Below are 22186 nucleotides of genomic sequence, written 5' to 3'. Positions count from 1 at the left end.
AAGACCACAGTGCAGTGACCCCATCCATGGCTTGAGCCCAAATGCCTAATCCAGAGTGCAACATTTTAACCACAAGGTGATAGTGCCTCTGTCAAGTACTTTAGGCATGATAAAAATCAGTCACATCCGGAAACATTTTTTTTATTAATTCAAACTATAATTAATAACAGTCCATTAACAGGATCTCAATGTAACAGAGATCAGAAATACAGTCAAACCTCTTTAACAAGGACTCCACTGGACCAGAGCTGAGTCTATATTGGATCATTCTAGAACATATCTATACAGTTGTACCTCCACCAAGGATGGCTATTTGGTTTGTACCCCTTCCACCACCACAACCACCACCACCCTCCCCCCCCTCACCCCACCCTCCCCTGTGGAAATTCCAGTTTAGCTTCATACTTTCTCTTTAAAAATTTAACCCTCAGAATTTCCAAAGACCGTCCTTGCTGCGGGTATCAATATTTTCTGGAGCCGCACATTATGGAGGTGTGTACATGTATTACACAGGCAGAGACAATTTATATGAGTTCTGGTTTCCCTGCAACCAAGTAAACTGTTCATAATATAGAGTGGTCAGGACTGCCCCCACTGCAGAGAGACTGTGAAGGCCTTGTGCATCCCATGGTGCCACAAGGATTGATAATGAGTATGGAGTGGTCCATGTTTTGAAGGTGTATATACATGTAAGGAGAGGTTCGACTGTAATCGCATGGTAAAGTAAAATAAAATGTAAGGAGCATACATGTAATTGCTCAAAACAAAGTCCCAATATATATAATTATCATGTGCAAATTAATACCAAAATTATGATAACAAGATTTGGCACAGGTATAAAGTCCCTTTAAGTCCAAAAGTTAGTTATCGCAGTACAGAAAGAACCCATTTGAAATCATATAATAAATTGATTTGTGGAATTACATGTACAGTGGGTCAGTTTACCAACATTCTTAGTGGAAAGCTGTATATATCGCTCCAATTAGTTAACAAGAAGGCATACAGAGAACCAATCAGAAACAGAGAGTTTGTTTATATTGATATGAATAACAAATTGATAAAATTAAACTCACGTGGGTCTAGCCTAACTAACACAAACCTTTGAAGTGTATTAACAGGCGAAGAATTTTCTTGATCTTCCCTTCTCCAGTTATCCAGAAGGGTGTTAAGCTCAGATATGCTATCCAAGGCAGCCATGGCTAATAACTAAAGCCTCCTTTCGTCTTCCACAACACGGAGAAGAATGGATAAGATCGAAACTCCCGCCATTACGATACGACGAGACAGAGCGCGCGTAGAACTACTGCATAAACAGATCTGTTAAGACAGCGAGCCTTTCTGGCTCCGCACGGCGTGAATTTCACGCTTATGGGTGTAAAATGAACTTCCCCGGGACTAAACAAAGCCACGAGAAAACGAAGCTTTAAAAATAACAAAATTCACATCAAACAGTCGCATGTGGTCAAACACGCTGAAAACGTTAAACCCAGTCTCCTACGGCGAATCTCGCAGGATGCCTAGCTATTATCTACCTCGCACCAGTCTCTTTACATCTTGAACGCGGCCGAGCATTTTGACTGGTGCGCATTATTCTCTTCAGCTAGGTAATTGGTCTTAATTCTGGCCGATAGTTTTTCAAACAAAAAAAAACGACTTTGTTCCTACTAGTAGGCAAAATTAATTATTCCAGTTCCAGTCCAGACAGCGATGCAATCGGCGAGACTTGAACAGGGGTTTTTGGTTTGGAAGTTTGACATCATATCAGAGGGAGGGGTGTATTGATTATAACTTCTCTGGGGTGGCATTTTCGTGGCGGAGCCACTATCGCTATAAATCAAAATGATACGGCGCAACCTCAACCTCGTTCCCAGGTTCTTTTCCCTAGCTAGGGGACGGTGGGGCGGGAAAAAAGTTAAATGCGAAAATAGATCGAGAAAGGCGGAGTTTTTGAACAAATCTCTTTGCCAGACTACGAGTACTCCCTCTTTCGCTTTGTCCGTCGACCGAGACCTTAGGTAAACCGCGAGAAAAAACAAAAGGCCGCGTGAAATCCTGGGCGCGCCTTTCTCTCGCGTTACGCACGACGGACTACGCGAAAGAGGGACTACTCGTAGTCTAGAACTTTACAAGCACAGTTTGAAACAATAGGATCAATGTAAGTCGTATATTCTAAGAACAAATCAGCTGTCGATAATGCTGTCGACAAATCAGGGAACACATTTTAGAAAATGAAACACCTAGTTCATAATACCAGCTAGCAATTGACTAAGTTATGACTCGGAAAATGTCTCTGAAGTACTCAAATGAGTGATTACAAATGGTCGGCTAATTTTTAAATATAAAACCAAGTTGATAGTAAACTAGTATTAAAATATATTACAGGTTATAATTATAATGCAACCGGACTCAAACCGCGTTCACAATTTTTATGGAATAGTACTTAAGTATAAACTACGCGAATGTCTTGCTTGACTCTGCCTAATGACGAAAACAAGTTGTTAACAAAGCCTAAAAAACTTAACAGGAAAGCGAGAAACACAAAACAACATTTATCTATTTATCCTTATGGCATTTGAAATAAAATTCTAAAAGTTCAGTTCCTTAAATTAGTCTTGCCTGCAAAACCTAAAGCTTCTTCCTTTGGAAATAAAACCACAGGAAAGTTCTCCTAATGGCGGCGAAGATAACAAATCGCCATTTCCAAAACGACAGGAATTTAATCGGCTTGGTTGAACGCGTCTGTAATTAGATGAGAAGCAATCGACAAGGACTGCGTTGCTCGGAGAGGCCTGGTTCCCTTTGGTCTGGTCTGACTCGAGCACCAATGGGTCCCACAACGGATCATGCCCAGTCGGTACATCAAAGGAAGGTGTCAGCGGACGGTCTAGGATTTGGTCCTCTTGAAGATTTCCAAAGATGTGTGGCAGCTCTTTGGCGACGGAATAAGAGAACGGGAACTCATCGGCGAGGTTCCTGGGTTGTATAGCAGGGAGCTGATGGATATCCTGTTCAACGGGATTTACCAGAGGCAGCGGATGGTGGGCAGGGAATGATGCGGCGGCGCCAGTGGGCTGCTTTTGTTGTGTCCAAGAGAAGCTAGCTGCACACGCTTGCGACATCTGATGCGATGCTGATGCGGGCTGAGCAATGGCCAGGAACTGAGGCGGACACAGTGGCTGCGACGGTACTTGTTTCTGCGCAGCGAACCTTGGGAAGCCATCGAAGCTGACAGTACTCTTGAAGGACTGCTTACATGACGTTTCAATCAAATACGTCCCTGGAAGGATAGGACGGAGTCCTGAAGGGCCCACGGCGCCTTTTTTCTGGTCTTTTCTCCACTTTAGGCGACGATTGCTGAACCAGTTCTATGAAAACAAAAAAGAACGCAAGTCATTACTCCACCCAAGCTTTAACACTAACTTATTTTAGAAAAATACCCATAGAAAATACGCCGCAATTTGGTTTAAAATCGTGTCTCTACTTAACGATTATATCGTGAGCTCAAGATTTCTATGCGGTGACTCGGCCTTATCAACTATCACTTCGTAGAAATCGAGGGCAAATAATCTGATTGTTTTAGCAGAATTCTAAGTATTTGTCGCGATATTTTCTAAACGAAACAGAAAACAAGTTCCCCGTGTTTCTATCGAGTTTTAGTATAAATTTAGTAGCGTTCTATCACGAATGCTGTTCACTGATTTGCTACGCTACTCACTAGCTATTCTGTTGTAGATATCGAGTAGCCCAACAGTGCGTGGTTGTTATCAAAATGACGGTCGATTCTTTGTGTTTTCGAAGTGTCTCTGAGGAGGATTTAGATAAAGTTTTGAACGACTAATAGATTTCTACTAAAACAATTAAATTATTCGCTCTCGATTTCTATGCGGGCTGCGACCTCGACGACAATCACGTATTAGTATTAATCTACTAGCATTCTATCACGAATGCCATTTTCTGATTGGCTACACCACCAACAACATGAGTTTCGTGCATCAGTTGTTATAGAGGATATGGATTCCCTGTCACAGGCTATTTTCATTTTCAGAGTAAAGTTTTACGTAAAGACTAATTCTATCCTCGGCTACTGAACTGCTTTTTCATTCAGTTCAGGCTGCTTTAAGAAATTGTGAGAGGATTTTAAAGCAAACAAAGGTATTATTTTTGACGCGTAGTATTCTGAATTTTTTCTTTACACCCTGTGCCTCAATCAGAGGACCTAGGTTTATAATCAACTTAGTCTTACAAGCAATCTTTGCGTAACCAAATGCTGAGCAAATGCAGAACTCCTGAAACGTTAGCTTCACTAACCCTTTGCCCTATTTTAAGCTTTTCTTTTCGTGCGAGGACTTATTACAAAGTTTCTAGCCGCTGTCTAATTGGAGCCAGAAAATCACTGGTTTCTCTTCACGCTGTACCCACTTTTGATTTGCCCGATCCTTATAAATCATCGTACACTCTTTTTTTTCTATAACAATATATTTCTTAAGAATATCGTGGCTGAAATTTGCGAAATTTTAAGAATATTTTATCAATAAACCCGAGGCTGAGATTTTGAAAAGAATATAATTTTCTGCATGGAAAGTTTGTAAATACGATACAATTATATGTTTTTAACTTAACCATATAAAATTCTTACTAAGTTTCTCTAAACGACAAAACTAGCCAAGAAAACAACAAAAACAACACTAGCCGTATGTTCCATGCTAAAAGTCATTCCTGCAAGAAGCTATGTATGCCTTATCAGACTTAATTGCCTACAGTCTTGCTCCAAAATTACTTCAACGCCATCAAAGTCAAGAAAAGGGAAATGTAATACGCTATAATCTAAGAATATTCATAAGAAAAATTTCAGTCTAAAATTGGCAGAATTAAATATAGGAGTATTCAGCATGGAACGTAGTAAACAAGAGTGTAATTGTAACCGCTACATTTAAATGAGATAGCAATGAATATTCACAGAGCATACCTGTACTTTGGCGATGCCGACGTCAAGTTTTGCAGCCAGAGTTGCTTTCTCTTTGCGAGTTAGATACCTCTTGTTTCGGAACGTAGCTTCGAGCGTGGTCTTCTGTTCGGCCGTGAAAACTGTTCTTCTTTCTCTGTGCGGAGGTATGATCACTGAATCAAAGTCACACCGGTCTGGTAGGAGGTCTAGAAGAAAACGAAAACTACATTAGAAAGAGCGTTTATATTCGCATCGACACGAAGCAGCAACTCATATTATTATTATAACGCGGTCTCCGCGAGCACAATGTTATTGAATATTGCGTTTTGGTCAAGGCTGAAAGCATATCACGAATTATCTTTTAAAGTTAAGCTTAAGTTACAAACATGAAAAAGCTGGACAACTGCAGAATATTCAGTGTCTTTTCCGTCAGAGCAATAAATGCTCCTTTTAAGCCTTAATCTGATAACAAATAAACGCAACACTGTCTACTGAACAAACTGAAAACATGTGATCCTTCGGTTCCTCTAAAATTTTCAAACCCGTGATAAAACGCTGAGGAAAAGCGGTGAAAGATCTACATTGTAATATCCATTTGGCTATAGCTTACAACTTTCTCGAGATTTAATTTCAAAAGTTAAACTCAAAAAACAACAAAGTTTAAGTAGGAATGGCCTACAACGAATGCAGTTTTAGAGCAAAGGTTAAGTTACAAACATGTACAAAATGGGACAACTACAGAATATTATCTCCTCCGTTACAGAAATAATTGCGCCGGTTAAGCCTTTATTTCATTTAATATCAGTTTTTACATACGCGAACAAAATGCAACAAAGCAAAGTTTTCAAACCCGTGATTAAACGCTGAGCTAGACTGAATTAAGATCAAGAAGGCATAGCTTACAAACAACGTTCTCTAGATTCAACTACGAGAGCTGAGCTCGGAAAACAACAAAGTTAAGCTAGAAATAGTAGTGGTGTATTTGAATGAAATTTTACAAACTGCAAAAGTGAAACAAAGAAAGAAATCTTCATCAAAGTCAAAAAATTCCGTTCTAAGTTCTGAACCTAAAAAAGCTTTGGTTTTAGGTTTCTCTGAGGTAAATCGTAAACTCAGTGGTCCATAAATTGATCATGCCCTCACTTCAAGATTCGTTTCAGTACACAATTAAAATACAGGTACCCGAAACAGACAAAGTAACTATATCTCAATTATAAACTGCAATCAGTAATGTTTTACCGCAGATTTACGTTAGGTAATCAATCAATCACACTCACCAGGACATCGTAAACGAACTGACGGGTCGGTTTCCCCGAAGTCTAAACGACGACCCTTCTTCTTTCTCCATGTCAGTGCTGTGGGAAATACGGCCCCCGTTCGGCGGTTACGAAGCTCATCGAAGTCCAGCTTTCGTTTCACAGAATCTACTGCAAGGACCTTCTGAGCAAAAGTTCCAGAATCAGTAGACATGATTGAAGACTATTTACGCCAACAGTAGCTTTTTCAAACTGATGAAAACGACTGAGAGAAACTCAATTTATATCTCTGTTGCACGCATTTGGTTAAAAGTCTATTGTTTACAAATTGAAAGGATTTGACAAAAGAGCAAACCGTTTAACCGTTTACATCTTAATTAGCTTCGCTACAAATAGAGTGATCTCACCTTGTAAGTGGCTAAAAAGTAGCAGTTAAAGAGAACAATAGATTATCTCACTTGACAACTTGGCAACCAAAGCTCTTTTTTCTTTTTAATCGAAACTACATCACACGCATTGTTGTAAAGTATATGAGAAAAAAAGCTTATTCAGCTTCCTAACATAAAGTCAGAGTTACAGCAATTTTGAATTAATGGTAAAAATTTGCGCGTAGAAATGTGTGAAGCTGGAAAAGAACAATACATTAGTCATCCGCCACTTACCAAATCAAGATTTTGTTCACTTGTTGAATTAAGAAAAGTTTGAGTTTCGTGACCCAGTTTTTTTAGACCATTTTATAGGAGAATCTTTGTTTACAATATTTGCCTCATTACCATAAGCGATACAGTTTCTGATGGAGCTACAAAGAGATTAATACTGAATATTGAAAGGGCACAGCACGATTAACTATCCCAAGTAATTTGAGCGCGATGTATTGAATACTTTTTGTGCGACGAGGGTTTAAAAGCTCAAAATTTTACAAAGAATGCATGAGCTCATTATAGCGCTTTTGCCACCCAGAAATTTTGATGTTTTTGAAAGCCAATTTCTCCTCGAATATTACATCCAAAGAGCTAAAAGTTTCACCACTTACTATGTTTCACAAGCTCTTTAAATTTTTCTAGTAAAATCGTGTCTAGCATGATGCCTTCTATGCGCACAGTCGTAAGTTAATGAGGAAAAACGTAAACAATGACGTCAGCAAAGATTCGCCTATAGAGATTGTTTGGAAGCGGGTCCCCTATCCAGATTGAATTAGAATTTGGAAATGTTGGTTTTGGGATCTTTCTGGCTTTGTGAAAATATCAGAGAAAGAGAACAGTTTTCGGAAAACTCTGTTCTACTTTTTTGCACGTACCAACCTAATTATAACTAGGAGCGCGTTGCTTTGCGATCGAAGAATAGCCAACTCGATCGGTGGTACTGCTCAAAACGTGACCAGCTTTTTTTCAAATTCGCCACGGCAGTAATTAAGACAGCGTCCACACTACGCCGGAGCTGAGGAATTTGAAAAGGCAGCTTAATTTCTGCAGTTAGACTACCGTCCACACTAATCCGCCACGAAAACGGAACTTTTGAAAAGCTCTCCTCAAACCCGAGGAATTTGAAAACATAGCGATAATCATGTGATTTGCTGGCCTAGTTTTCTCAAATACAAATCCAAAACGACCAGTGATTAGTGGGTTTTTAAACCGTTCCTCCGACGTAGTGTGGACGGAAAACACTTGATGCATGTTCACGGAATGAAACCTCCGTTTGAGTTTGAGCGGGGCATTATTGTACCTTTAAGTAACTGTTTCACTTGCCTGCCAAAGCAGCATTGCAGTTTCTTCATGTAATCAGAGACTGATAACTTTTCATTTGATTGGCGCACAAGAGTAATTTAGTTTATTTTCTAATCTGACTCTATGCCCAAGGCGTTTATCTCATTGTACATGAGGCAAGATGTAGATCGTGGTCTCTTGACATGAGGGTTAAGTTCTACGCAAACACTAATTCTATCTGACTGTTTTTTTTTTTTTTTTTTGTTCAGCCCATTCGCTTCCAGAATTAATTTTCAGCGCACAGTAGCTTTTTAAAACTGATGAGAACGAACAAGAAACTCAGTCTATATGTCTGTTCTGATCCACGCGTGATGTTTAAAATTATATTTTTTACAAATTGTAAGGATTGACAACAGAGCAAAGCGTTTGTTTACATCTTAATTCGGCTTCGCTACAAATAGATTGATTTCACCTTTTAAGTCGCTAAAAGGTGGCTTGAAAAGAACACAATAGATTATCTCACTCGCTCCCTTAGCTTACCAAGCTTTTGTCTTTTCCTTTTTCATTTTCGTAAACGGAAAGTATTCCACGCATTGTTGTGAAGTTTCTGATGGAAAAAGTTCATTAGCAAGCGTTAATTTGCTGACTTGTAGCTAGAATTGCAGCTTCTTGCGCATCAGAGATTTCAGGCTTGAGAAGAACAATGCATTATCTCACCCGCCCATTTATCAACTCGAGCGTTTATTGTGATTGAAAATGCTGAAAAAGTGGTTAAAAGACTTTTTTTTAATGAAATCGATATTGACGCGTCAAAATTGAAAAAAAAACAACAATTACAAATTCCCTGTCACAGGCTATTTTCATGTTAAGGGTAAAGTTGTAAGTAAAGACTAATTCTATTCTCGGCTACTGAACTGCTTTTTCAGTCAGTTCAGGTTGCTTTGAGAAATTATGGGAGGATTTTAAAGCAAGCTAAGGCATTTTTGACCAATAGTATTCTTACTTCTTTCTTCATACCCAGTGCCTTAATTAATCAGGGAACTTAGGTTTACAGTCAATCTATTTTAACATTTTTCTTTTTTTGGTTAAGACTTTGCAAGTGCACCATAATTGTCCTTTTTTAACGCCACAAACAACATGTTCATTTGAGTGAACGGTGAGAAAATCTTTTGTTCCATTGACTTAACAAGTGTGGGTGAGAAAATTATTGTTTACATCTTGCTGTCAGATCAACATGAGAAAACTCGCACCTGGTGTTTGTTGTAGTCACGACGAAATCTCTGCCAGTCTGTCATTACAAATAGCCCTCGACTAAACACTGACAAAAAAGATAGAACGACAAGCTTATCCATAGTCTGTTCACAGACGTTTTTACTTTTATTTATTTATTTAGTTATTTTGGTTACGATTTATTTTTCTTTGAGCGCGCGAGCGATGCGAGCGCTATTTTCTGTCTTTCTCTAGTCCCACCCCCTTGCGTTTTGGCTCATTCAAATCCCACGCGCTGGGTTAACAATTTGCTAGGCTTGCGATCTCGACGAACTCAAGACAAATTAGAGTGTCTGTGGACAGACTAGTTTATCTACTCTGGAAGAGTTTCCTTTTGTATGCGTTCTTAACGAGTCGATTAGATCAATGTGGAGGAAAACAACACTTATTACATGGTGTCTCCGGGCCTGAATCTGTTACGAAACTTTAAGCCGCGATGGCCACTACATTTAAAATGCCGTACGTAATAAACCTTAGGTCTTTTTTAACTTAGGTACTCTGAGTGAAGACTAGCTCGTAACCTATGTTACTATTGTAAGTAAATCCCAAAATTAGCCACTCTCTGATATGTTTCTAGCTTCACTTCAAGATCAGGAAAATAACAAGGTGTAGCTGACACACACCGTTACAAATTGTTGCTCTTCTCTGCATAAAATCGGAAATTGGAAAACGAGTAATTCTGGTCTCTTCGTAGAGACTGATTGCTTATTGGGGGGAAATAACGTGCGCATACATATATTATTCAAGATGTGTTGTGGGTTGGTTTAGTTTGAAGGTAGGCGGCCAACTAAGCGCAAACTATTTAAATCTGGAGTTAAATTTGGAGTTTTTACATAGAGTTCCGCTAAATACTACAAGACACATCAAACCGAACATCAAGTCTGTTTTCCTCTGGAGTACAAGCGCCGCGCGGGAGTAGTCGTGCAAGCGCGTAAAGCGCGTCCGCGCGTTTGAACGGGAGACTAGAAATAAGAACTACTTGGCTAATCCGCACGCTTGGCTATGTGTAATATAAACTGTTTGCCCAAAGTTTTTCTCAAATTAAATTGGGAAGCTCCTCCCTAAAAGAGAGGGAAATGTAAACCTGAGTGTTAAGAACGGTAAAACAGAAATCAGAAACCATGAAGTGAGGAACCTTTTTATTTAAGACCGGATAAATGAACTTTACATTTTTTGAAAAGTATATATTAAATGTTACACGAGTTTACAACAACTAGAGACTTTAACATTTTTTTTTTATAAAATAAACTAAGTGCAGGGTGATGCATATGTTTAACCAAGTCATTTCTTATCTCAACCCTGCTTTTCTAGGCTTAAATTATGAATTCTCAGTAGAAAAAAAAATATGCCAACTAAAAAATAATAATAATAATAATAAACTAGTAGTTTTTTCCAATCCTTGCGATCAGTAGAGCCTGCCTTTGTTCATTAGCTCTGGGCTGGGTTGTTCAAAGCCTGATTTAAAAGCTAAACCAGGAATAGCGAGAATTTTGATTTCGGTTTTGTGACTTTTCGGTGGGATTTTCTAATATAGCTTGCCCGTCCTAGTTTTGAGTGGGAAAAATCTCAATCTACACAAAACACAATCAGTGAAGAACATTTTTATACAAGAAAAATTAATACTTCGGTTAACTTTTAACCCTGGGTTGGCATTACCCGGCTTTCGAACAACCCGGCCCTGGTGCTTACGTCCAGTTTCCATAGCATGAAGCAACAAGCTTGCTTCTACCCCTGGACAGCATGGTAGTACCAAGTTATACCTACCCCCACCCCACCCCCAACATTTCTGTCAGGTTGCCCTAGCATGTTAGCCTCCTATGTAGACAATCTTTGGGCTTGTCACGCAGTCTTCCTCTCCCAGGTTGCATGACAAGCCTAAAGGGCGTCTGTGTAGGAGGTTACCTAACAGTCCGCCAGTACCCATTTATACTCCTAGGTGGAGAAAGGCACTGTGAGAGTCAAGTGTATTGCCCAAGAACATAACAGAATGATCACTGCTCCATCTGAAGTAATTAAGCACATTTTTGCAATTTCTCTGCCCTGGAGCAATCAATAGCATATTAGGAATGGCAAACAAAAAAATTCAGTTAGTCAAAATTTTGCACTCAAAAATAAATTTTAAATCAAAAATTTTAATAAATTGACACCATCTATGCACATATTAAACAATTATAAATTAATGTCACTACCAACTTAAAACTGCCACAACTATGATTCTGTGGACACTGTTTGTAATATGAACAAAGTAAATTAAACAGCCAGCATTAAAATTTGTATTAAAATATTCAGAAATTGAAACATACCAACTGCTTACTCTAACTAGCAATGAGAAAAATATGTATATAATTATATTCTCTACAATTCCCTTTTCTTTTTATAATTTTAACTGAATTTGTTGAACATCAGTGTCAATCTTTCAGAAGGCAGCAACAATATGAATCATGTTTTCTTGGCATGATACAAATACAATGAGTATTTCTGGATGTGACACTAACCAACAACAGGGTCACCATCTTGTAGCATTTAATTCAATGGCTGATGTGATATCTATTTAATATACACCTAAGCGGTACTTGGACAGTATCACTCAGTAAGTAGAGACATTTCTATGAACTGCATGTGAGTGATATGTCTCTATACATGCTTCTGCTCTATACTAATAGCATTGTTTATAAACAATACTGCACGCTTACATTTATCAGAATAACTCTAAACAAAATGAAAAGAATATAAAACAAGTTCTTGAGTCATCAATCAAATGCAACTCTTAGCTCTCTCACCCTTTTGCTTTCTGAACTGCAGCAGCATTAAATTTATTAGAAAACAGGCGCTTTAGTAGGTCTTTATAATCACAAGAAATAATATGTTGTCTAAAACACGAGACACACAAGCAATGCCGACACAAATGCAAGTGCAAGTTACACAAACATAATATGACAACAAGCATAAATGCAGGCACTAGAAAAAATCTTTTCCATACACTTGGCCTGTGTTTGCATTTGAATTTGCTTCGTGTCAGATTAGAAATAGTAGTTCCAGTAAATATCCCTATCTCCCCCATGGAAGGGATTTTTCCTAAGACCCCCACTCCAAGCCCTCTGGAAATTCCACTGAAGCTTTATACATTGGTCTTAGAGATCCTCACCCTCACGAAATTTCAATCCCTTCTGTGGAGGGAGTATGGATATTTTTTGGAACTACTCATTATGCACATTATGCAAATTATGCTAACCCATGTTAAAGAAAGTGAAGCATGAGTTATCTGCCATCTTGAAGGGAAGAAAACAAATTTAACACACCTGTGGACCTAGTTTGCTCCTTGTGCTTCATGTGTGAACATCTCTTGTGTTTGCACTTATATTGGCAATAATAAACAATAGCCTCCATTTGGCATGAAAATATGCTCGCATAGTTGTCTGCGGACATTATCTGCTCTGAGAAGCCAACAGTTTTCTGAGAACATAGCTTGAGGAAAACTGTGCTTTGAGGAACAGATAATGTACAAGGGCAAATATCTGAGCATATTTTCAAAGTTAAATGGAGGCTATTGTGTTTATTATCCTTCAAATATTTTTCGCAACATGCGCAGTTTTGAAAATTGGGGAATATTCTGGGATATTCCCCAGTTTTAGCTTGGGGATATTCGGTCAGGTGACACGTTTAGACCAATTGCGCTCGAGTGAAAATATTTGATGGATGATAATTGCAATTGTTGCATTGCACATGTGAAGCCAGGCTTATTAGAGCAAAATATGTATTACATAACCCAAGGGAGCTCCTATCTAAAGTGACAGGGATGCTTGTCAAATATTCTCAAAATGACACTTGCAAGGAACCAGGATTTAACACATGCATGTGTACAACAAGCTAATCTTTACACCTATGGGGGTGCCTAATGAATGTTGACTTTTTATTGATGAGCAATGCTTGACTAACCACCCAAGAGTTACAGTACATCCCAGAAAAAAGGCAAATAATATTGTTGATTCCCATTATCAACTCCTGACATCTTAAGCTCCTTTAATGTACTTTCAGCTTCCTTTGACAGTATACCATAATACCAATCGACAACATGTATATTGCACCTGTCAAAACGTAAAATGGAACAGTCTAACTGGCATCACCACATGATTCTTCCATGGCACCCCAAAAAGGTGTGACAAGCATCTCTGTCACTGCCATATATGGGTTTCGACAAAACACTGACCCCCAGTCAACTGACCCCCTACTGACCCCCCTACTGACCCCTATAAAATCAATGAGAAAATGAAAATGAAAAAAGCCCAGAACTATCAATGAGACCGATTCAAGTTCATCAATAAATTTAACTTACCTGAAACTTCTAAGACAGCGGATGCGTTGCAGATTTCTGACTCTCTTGTTCTCCTTTGACTGTTTAGTGGAGGTTTTGTTGACGGAAGATCGAGCACAGAATAAGCTTGAATATCATCAAATATTGTTTTCGTTCGCATTGGAAAATGAAGCAAAGAAAAAAGCTGACAAATGAGCAGGCTTGCGAAAGGCTTGTGATGGACTGCTCGTGCGAGTGGCACAAACATGCGCCTAAACCTCAACCGGAAGACAAATTTCATAAGGTAGTTCCAGGCCTCTTGCCTTGTTTTTGCATTTTAAGAACTGTAGTAACTGTAGTATAAACCATTTGGACAAGCCCGATGGATTAATTTCTCCTTGGTGCATGAAGTCGTCAAAAAGACCACGGATTCTCAAGGTAGAATTCTTGGATAATCTCATCAAAAACCAACATACCTTTCTACAAGCTCTACCACATCCAGATTGTCGGCAAGGAAAAGTTCAGAATGTATTCATAATGTATTATAAATTTCATAATGTATTCATGGCATAATTCGGATATACAAAGTGCAAAATAAGAGGCAAATCGATGAAAAACAGTAATGCCACTTACCATCCATGACTAAAGCCATGTGCAATGTAGTTTGTGCATGTGGAAGGTGAGGGACCTAGGGCTACAAGTTTGCCAAAATAAACTTCCGGTTGATGTAATCATGTGCGTGTCACTCAAGGTTAGTCGCATGCGTGTTAATTTGCCAGAATTTCCTCGCTATTTTCATTGCTCAATTCTCTAATGGCTATAAATACTATACTTGATGATATTCCAACTTATTGTGTGGTCAATTTTCCGTGACAAATCCTTCAGTCAAATGAGAAGGGAGTCGGAAATCTGCAATGCGTCCACCATCTTGGAAGTTTCAAGTAGGCTAAATTTATTGATGAACTTGAATCGGTCCCACTGATAGTTCTGGGCTTTATTCAATTTCCATTTTCCCATTGATTTTATAGGGGTCAGTAGGGGGTCAGTAGGGGGTCAGTAGGGGGTCAGTGTTTTGTCAAAACCCACCATATACAGTCCCCCCATCCCCCTCTACCCTGGGATCACTTACAGTCCTTGATTATACTGAAGACTGGCCATCTGACAAAGGAGAGGTCATCGGAGTACCAACATCATCGTCACCAAGGACAGGATTTGAACACTCAGCTTTGTGTCCATCAATGTTATCTGGCGCAAAATGCTTGTCACATTTCGGGCACTGTTGAGGATGTTCAGGTCCACAGGTTGCGTAGATATCAAACATGTAGATTGCTGATGCAATAATATTTTTCCCGATGAACACCGACACATCTTGGTTATACTGCGTCCATAGAATAATTCTGATTGCTCCTAACGGCACATTGACCAGAACAATGTACGATATTGAGTACAGAAATTGAAAATTAGCAGAGCGTACTTCACCTTTTACGATGGCACTCAACTGGAGGAGAGCAAGGGTGGGAAGGAAAAAATTAATACACGCAAATGCAATTATGGCATTTTCCAGTCCAAGTGGAAGATTGATTTCCATGTCATCCATAAATAAGATTTCCAAGATGTCTATGCTGTCAAGTAAATCTAGCGTGACCCCTGCAGACAGTTTGTCAATGTAGATTCTGCGTTTGGGGTAACGCTTACCATCGTGGTGTGAATTCACTAGTAGCAGGAATAACATTGGCGTAATGCACAGAGCAACTTTAAGAATGTTCTGCCCGAAGAGTTTGGCATCCCCGAGCTGATCTGCAAACCGTTTGAAAATCACCGCCACCTCCGGGACCAAAGTTATAGCAACATAAGCCAGCCAGGCTACAAAGACATAAGCAATTTCATCGGCTCCGTCGTCGTTTTCAACCTCTGCACGTCGATGTTTGCCGTCGACTTTTTCCTTTGCTCGTCTCTTCTTTCTCAACTTTGCGAGAAATTTTCGTTTGGCCATGAACATCACTCCAATCCAAATGGTGAGGACAATAATGTCGGTGGCAATGAAGCCAAGAGATTGAACCTCGCGGTGCTCTACTAGGTAGTAGTCCAATATGGCTCCTTGTAGAATCAGTAAAAGAATACACAATGCTTTACCCACAGCTTCAAGGTTCAAACGGCACTTCATGGCGTCGAAATATTCTTGAAAGCTGGATGAATAAACTGCAATTGTCGCGAAGCTGTCAATAAATGTGTCACAAACGGCTGAAAGAGAAATCGAAGCATTGATCACAGAAGTCTTTAAATTGTTTATGATCTCCTCGTTCACGGGGAAAAATAAATCAAGTAAATTCCGTTCAAAGCTCTTCGTATCTTACCTCAATTTTCTAGCGAAAATATGCACAATCGTCAGTCAAATTTCCGAGAATTGTGCTTATATACATAATTTACCGCCTTTTTTTCGCCATATTGACTTTCAGGTCAGACCGAGTTGATCCCTGGGCTCAGATTTTCCAAGGCGTGATCTCTCGTACCCAGTCTGCTCTCATGGTCTCAAAGGCGCGCGAATCAAATCAAGTAAATAATTAGACTGCCCTAAACCAGTTTCAAATGAGGAAGATTCGCTTTAAAAATTAATTCACAGAGACTCGAAAATAGTCTGTTTCTAACGCAATTAGGAGAAAAATATAAACAGATTCTATCAATTGTTTTCTGTCGTTGAATTACAATAAAGGAAATGACAATTTTCTGCTAATAAATTATTACAGGAAAAAACATATTCAGCCTTAGTAGAGTTACAAATTATTGATGACAGCGACTTAAGAATTTTTTTCTCTCAAGAATAAAAACAACAAGAAGATAGTCGAAGCAACTGATTCTGTAGTGAATGCCACTTCTCCCCCCCCCCCCCCCTTTCCCCACCACTACAACCATGTCGCTCTAGGTCTTGTGTAAAACTTCCTTCAGTTGTGATGAGATCCAGATTCAGACCTCCCACACCCCAACGTACGCATTTTAGAGAAGACTGAGTGGGGTGAGGGGGTTCATAAACTACTGAGGGAATTTTTGTTGACAGCCTGAACTATAAGGGTCAATTTAGGCTGCTATACTAAGGAAAAGATACAGCGAAAAAACAATAGCGTAAACTGCAGCTTCCAAGCCCTCTCGCTTTTAAGTCCCACCCCCTTCCCTTCCCTCTCATTATAGTCCCATCTACCTGTAAACAAAAATTACTTCCTATTATAAGCCCCCCGGAAATATGCCCCCGCACCGCTGTAGCTCATTTCTTATTCCGCCTACAAGTCCCCCACCTCCCGATATATAAAGCCCATTCGGTTATAAGCCTATCCAAAACCCGTTACGAAGATGTAGAAGTCTACGGCTTATGAGCGGCGGCCAGTTTCGGTATGTTGCTGTGCCGTGGAATCTATAACTTACCCGTATCAATATTTGAAATCAAAATACTACAATAGTACTTGCAATAATACTTGCAAACGATAGCTAGTATTGTTGCATATATCATGGTTCCTTATTTTACAAATTATTGATGACTTTTTTTTTTCTCTCAAGAACAAAAATAGTGTCCCCAATTTGTTCTTTTTTAAATCTAAATACTAATGACACTTAAATAAAGTCTTTCTTTCTTCTTCTTTCTTCTTCTTGCAAATTAAAAAAGCCAGCAAAGCCATATCGTAGAGCTTATTTAAGTCAAATGTGTCGAAATAATAATAGTAAAATAAGCTTATTTCAGGGCGAATTTAGCTTGCCCAAAGCTTGCGTTCTCTAAGTTTTCAAAACAATTCAGTTTCCCTTGCTCGGTATAAATTATTGTAACGAATAAAATGTGTGAAGTTCTCAAGAATCTTGTAATGTTGTCGAGAAATTTGCTTATATTTTCGTGAAAAAAAACATGAACTGCGCATGCTCTAAAACTTTTTATGTCGCTAATTCTCAACTGTCGACTGAAAGATGATTTTTTAAAAAGTATCCTCTTATTGCTCGGAATTAAAAATTAAGCTACATCCTTTGTCTAATCAATCAGTAATTATTAATACGAAAAGCATGTACCTGGGTTTTTAATAATAATTCGGTTATTTGACAAACAAAAGAAGACGCGTTTTTACTGATATCCGCAAAGCTGCTTTCATCACTCCAGATAAACTTAATACGGTAGGAAATCAAACCTTCCTACAGGAAATAAAACTATTGACACAGAAGTATGACAAGGAAAAAGTTGGCCGAGTTTACTAACGGCTTAGCCGTTGTTATAGGAACCGTTTGTGAATTCTGATACCTTTGTCATCGTTTCTGACATACAAAACAGTCACTGTACTTCAAATCAAAATTACAACTACAGTAGTTTTTGATAATCTTTGATGCTTTCGTGAGGAAATACCCTATTTGGCCGTAAAAAACATCATTTACAGGTTAATAACAGCTATACAGGGAAAGTGATGCGGACTTTTAAAATCAGTATGTTAAGTTAAAAACTGCAATGTTAAATCTGTGATCAGTTCGCGGCGGTGGGATACATGTATTAAGCTGTTATATGTTCACTCTTCACGGTTTCTTGGAAACGAAGTACCCCTCTGATATTATGCAATAACAAGTTTATATCACGCGGCGCAATCCACTTTGTTATTAGAGGCGAAATGACTTTTTATTTTATGAAATACCATTGAATACGACCAAAAAATGTCAGCCTTTATCCGCTTCACCAGGCTGAATTCACTTTATTCAAAATTCGCCTTTTTACCCCATAAAATTTCAATTCGGATTCAGTCTTTGGGCGCAGCGAAAAACAAACAGTTTCTCACGAAAGTGTTGCCATTAGCTTTAATTTGAAAACTTTAATTCGTCAACTGAATTAAAAATGAAAATTAAAATCACTTTGGGCTGATGCTTGTTTCAGGTTGAAAAAGGTCAAAACGTGGCTGCTACGGAAAAAAATCTGTTTTTTTGACAAACAAGTGTTATTCACCACTAGCTAACTACAAATTTTGAACAAAGAAACGTTTCCTTATGTTTCCAATCATAGGATCTGGCGCAAAAAGGTAGTTACTTTTACAAATCCAAGTAGCTCTTTTTCTCATATTAGAACATGGCTCCCTCAAATATTTGCATTAAAAAGTAAACGAAATTTCGGTAAAAGTGCAACCGCCTTTCACAGAAAAGAGCCTAAATGATACAAAACAATCAATCGTCGTTTATTACATCGCAATTAATTTTCACTGTGCGTCCATTGTTTAAGACGGAAATCCCAAACGGGAGAACATTTTAAAAGCAAGCGTTTTTGCGTTAATACGAGTCTGCGCTTCAGATTGCGACGAAAAAAATCGTATTTTCAGCTTCCACTACACTTGTCGCAGGTAAGCGTAAATTTATCATGCCAATCTTTGTCAATTACGTCCCTTGCTACTTAAGAGAGAGAGAAGTTAGTTTTATGGATGTGTTGCCAATTTTACGGTTATTTTAAAGACAATCTATCCTAGAAAAGGTTTAATTTGTTTCTTCCTTGCTCAAAGTTTGATTTAAAGGTATCCTTTTTTCGCGTGTCAAATTATAAGGTTGCCTTGTTATCGTTAATGTTTCAGTGGTTGAAGGTAAAGTTAAATCTTGCTCAGAAAATTTCAAATACCACTTTGAACGACGGATAAAAAGCGATTGTGAACTCGTTGTAATTTGTTTTTAAGAAGTCCCACTTTAAATAAAACGGCACGATCTCTCTTATTTTCGGTGCCCACTTTGGTGATCTCGTTGTATTTTATTTGTTGTGCCATGCTTTTGTCGTCACGTGAACAGAAATCGTTATATTTTAAAAGATTTTATTACAGGAGATTCAAAGACAGATTCAGAGATTTATGACGCCTTGATCAAGCTTTTATCTTGTATTTTTATCCTCTTTAGATCTTGACTGTTGAAAATATTTCAGCATTCCAATTTTAGCATTTTCGCACAATCTTCAGATTTTGTATATTATATAGTGGCTGGTTTAGTGGTTTGTGGCAAATGTATGAATGAATTCAAGAATTGCTGACTAACTGACTGAATGAATGACTGACTGGCTGACTGACTGAATAGATATATGGATGCATGGATGGACGGATGAATAAATGAATGAATCGTGAAGAATGGCTCACTGTCTAACTGACTGACTGACTGACTGACTGACTGAATGAATGAATTAAAGAATGAATGAACAAACGAACGAACGAACGAACGAATGAATGAATGAATGAATGAGTGAATGAATGATCATATTAACTTTGGCGTGGCTTTCTTCGTGTGCTACGCGCTTACAGTTAACTTCTATGGTTGGCTTTCCCGATTACATTATTTAAGCCACTTCATATTTATCGAAAAACAAAGATTCTTTCTGTCTTTTGAAATTGTCACACTTATGGCTTTTCACAGGTCTATTTCAAGAGCGTTCTGGAAATACAAAATGAACCTAAAGATATTTTTAATCGTGTCGTCTGTACTTCTCGGAGTATACACAGTGTCTGCTAGACCAAGTCAACGAGCAGTGGAACTATTAAATCGCCTAAAGCTACTTTCTGACGAGGTAAAGCTAAAAACACTGTTATGAAGCAAGCGCGTAACCTAATGCGCGTACTTTATTTAAGAAATAGAAAACAATTGTTCCGTGTTTCTATCAAGTTTTTTAAAATAACTCATACTGCGCACGCGCTCTCATTGGTCAATAGGTGTGTTTAGTTGAGAGTATGTAAACACGGTTGTGACGTTTTACATCAACACGTATTCTTGAGAAATATTTTATGACTGCAATAGAGTACATTTTTGGTGTTTACACGGCCTCATCTAGACACTAGAGGGATTGGGAGAATTTTCGAAAGTTATGCAAACCCAACAGGCGCGTGAGCAGACAGGCGAGTGTTTCCACAGCTTTTTCGAGTTCTCCCAAACTTCTTCGACTGTTCTATTAAGGTGGCTCCCTGGAGTATTTACGAACACCCTCCCTATAGGGAGCGAGTTAGAAAAGGAAACTTAGTTAATTTCTCTTAAAGTTTTCCCTGTAGAGATTTACTAGTATTGGTACTGTTAAAATAAGGCTTATTGTTTGGTTGTCAAGTTTTGGATTAAGGCTGTTACCATGGCAACATCTCATCTAATGACAGGCAGGTATATTCCTCATTTTGGCCTAAACTCCTTAATATTTATACTTTCTTTCGGTGAAATGTTTTCACACTTTGCCACATCATGAAAATGATCTATCGATATTGCCTGACATTTTGAATTCGTAAAAAGTCTAGGTTGTTCAGACGGTTTTACCAATATTCTGTAATTTGTCATTCTTCTAAGTATATTAGATTAGCTCTGACAGATTTTAACAAAAATAGGATATTTTATGGGAATTGTATGCGGTTACAACTGAGCAAAATTTAACAAAAAAAATCACCGAAGGAAACGCGAGAAAATTCACTGTCAGTTTTGCTTTTTGTGCTCATGCTGACGTCATAAAAATCGAAAAACACTTACATTTTCCTTTGAGCGCGCGCAGATTACTTGAGCTTTCGTCCTATGGGCGCGTACAATCGTAAAACAATAGGGAGCCGCCTTAAACAATTAGATTATGAGCTCAAGATTTCTATCGCGTGATAGTTGACGAGGACGCAGCCCCAGTCAATTACCACGCGATAGAAATCGAGAGCGAATACATATGAATGTAATTGTTTTAGTATAAATCTACTAGTCGTTCAAAACTTTATCTAAATTCTACTCGTATAACGCCAAGAAGCGGCCCTCATTTTGTTAACAAGCGCACACTCCCACGCTACTCACTATCTATCACAGAATAGACAGTGCGTAGCGTAGCCAATCAGAGAACAGTATTCGTGATGGAACGCTAGTAGATTACTACTAAAAATCGATAGAAACAGGTGGAAGATCCAGATACAAATTAAGTGGTGTCGAAGGTGCAGTTAAGGGGACCAAGTTCTCTGGGCCTCGCTGCTCAATACGAGTGGCTTGGCCACGAAAAAAAAAAAAAACAAACCCCTGGCACACAGGGTAACCTTCTTATAAAATGTCTTCAATGAGGTATTAGAATTTAGGGTTCATGACCATTTTCTGAGTGTATCAGGGAAAACTGCTCACACCCAAAAGTGATTTCTCTTCGCGGCTGTGATCAAACACTAAATGATCAATTTGTATCTTTTTTTGTCTCCTTCGCAGCTGATCCAACCAGAGTTCAGTGACTCCATGAAACACGCCGAAGCAAGAAATACGAAAAGAGAGTCACAAACAAGATGTTACGCTGGGCACGTATGTCCGGGCTAGAATGAATTCACAGCTAATAAAGAATAATAAAATGCTACTCTCAGTTTTGTACTCCATTTTCCTGTGAGAACCCTGATGTAACTTAATTTAACTGTTTACTAATTTATTGAGTTAATTTTTAAATTGGAGTTAAATATATACCCTGGTACGTTTTTATGCCTCCTCGAATTTAAAATAAATGACTAAATTGTAAAATTTAAGGAGGAAGCCACGCCAGCCGTAACTGGTTTATTTTTCATGTGGGTCCTCTATCCTGTTCGAATTGGAAACTGGAATGATGTTTTTCTTTGTGGAGGGAGGAAAACCAGAGAACCCGGAGAAAAACTCTCGGAGCAACAACAAGCTCAAACCACATATGTCACCGGGCCGTAATCGAACCCAGGCCACATTGGTGAGAGGTACGCAGTCTCACCACTGTTGTATACCTTACATTAAAATAACAGTG

At 38.6% G+C, this 22186-nt stretch overlaps 2 protein-coding genes and 1 long non-coding RNA gene across 4 annotated transcripts in view; 1 reads left to right on the top strand and 2 right to left on the bottom strand.

Annotated features, from left to right (window-relative positions):
* LOC145460498 (DDB1- and CUL4-associated factor 1-like) overlaps window positions 1-2216 on the bottom strand; it is a 41444-nt gene extending 39228 nt beyond the window's left edge. The window contains exon 1 of one of the 2 annotated variants that reach the window (XM_081445335.1): window positions 1100-2216. In XM_081445335.1, the coding sequence (XP_081301461.1) occupies window positions 1100-1197 (98 nt within the window). In that variant the 5' untranslated portion in view covers window positions 1198-2216. The remainder of the gene's footprint in view (window positions 1-1099) is intronic. The other variant, XM_081445336.1, reaches the window with a different exon arrangement.
* A 9069-nt stretch (window positions 2217-11285) lies between these two features.
* Window positions 11286-15889, bottom strand: LOC145502884 (transmembrane protein 121B-like). Its single transcript, XM_081482285.1, has 2 exons — window positions 15819-15889; window positions 11286-15705 (listed from the first exon to the last, which is right to left on the bottom strand). The coding sequence occupies exon 2, from the start codon at window positions 15626-15628 to the stop codon at window positions 14603-14605; it is 1026 nt and encodes a 341-aa protein (XP_081338411.1). The 5' UTR covers window positions 15629-15705; window positions 15819-15889; the 3' UTR covers window positions 11286-14602.
* Window positions 15890-18636: 2747 nt separating this feature from the next.
* Window positions 18637-21843, top strand: LOC145502311 (uncharacterized). The gene is made up of 3 exons (XR_014051310.1): window positions 18637-18809; window positions 19855-20005; window positions 21637-21843. It is a non-coding gene; the product is annotated as an uncharacterized LOC145502311 (long non-coding RNA).
* The last annotated feature ends 343 nt before the right edge of the window (window positions 21844-22186 follow it).

Source organism: Orbicella franksi, chromosome 11, assembly GCF_964199315.1.
Source record: "Orbicella franksi chromosome 11, jaOrbFran1.1, whole genome shotgun sequence".
Taxonomy (NCBI): domain Eukaryota; kingdom Metazoa; phylum Cnidaria; class Anthozoa; order Scleractinia; family Merulinidae; genus Orbicella; species Orbicella franksi.
This window is presented reverse-complemented; position numbering and strand designations above follow the sequence as displayed.

What these genes read in the sequence shown, in the direction of transcription:
- LOC145502884 (XM_081482285.1), bottom strand. Translation starts at nt 15,628, where the DNA reads ATGAAGTGCCGTTTGAACCTTGAAGCTGTGGGTAAAGCATTGTGTATT.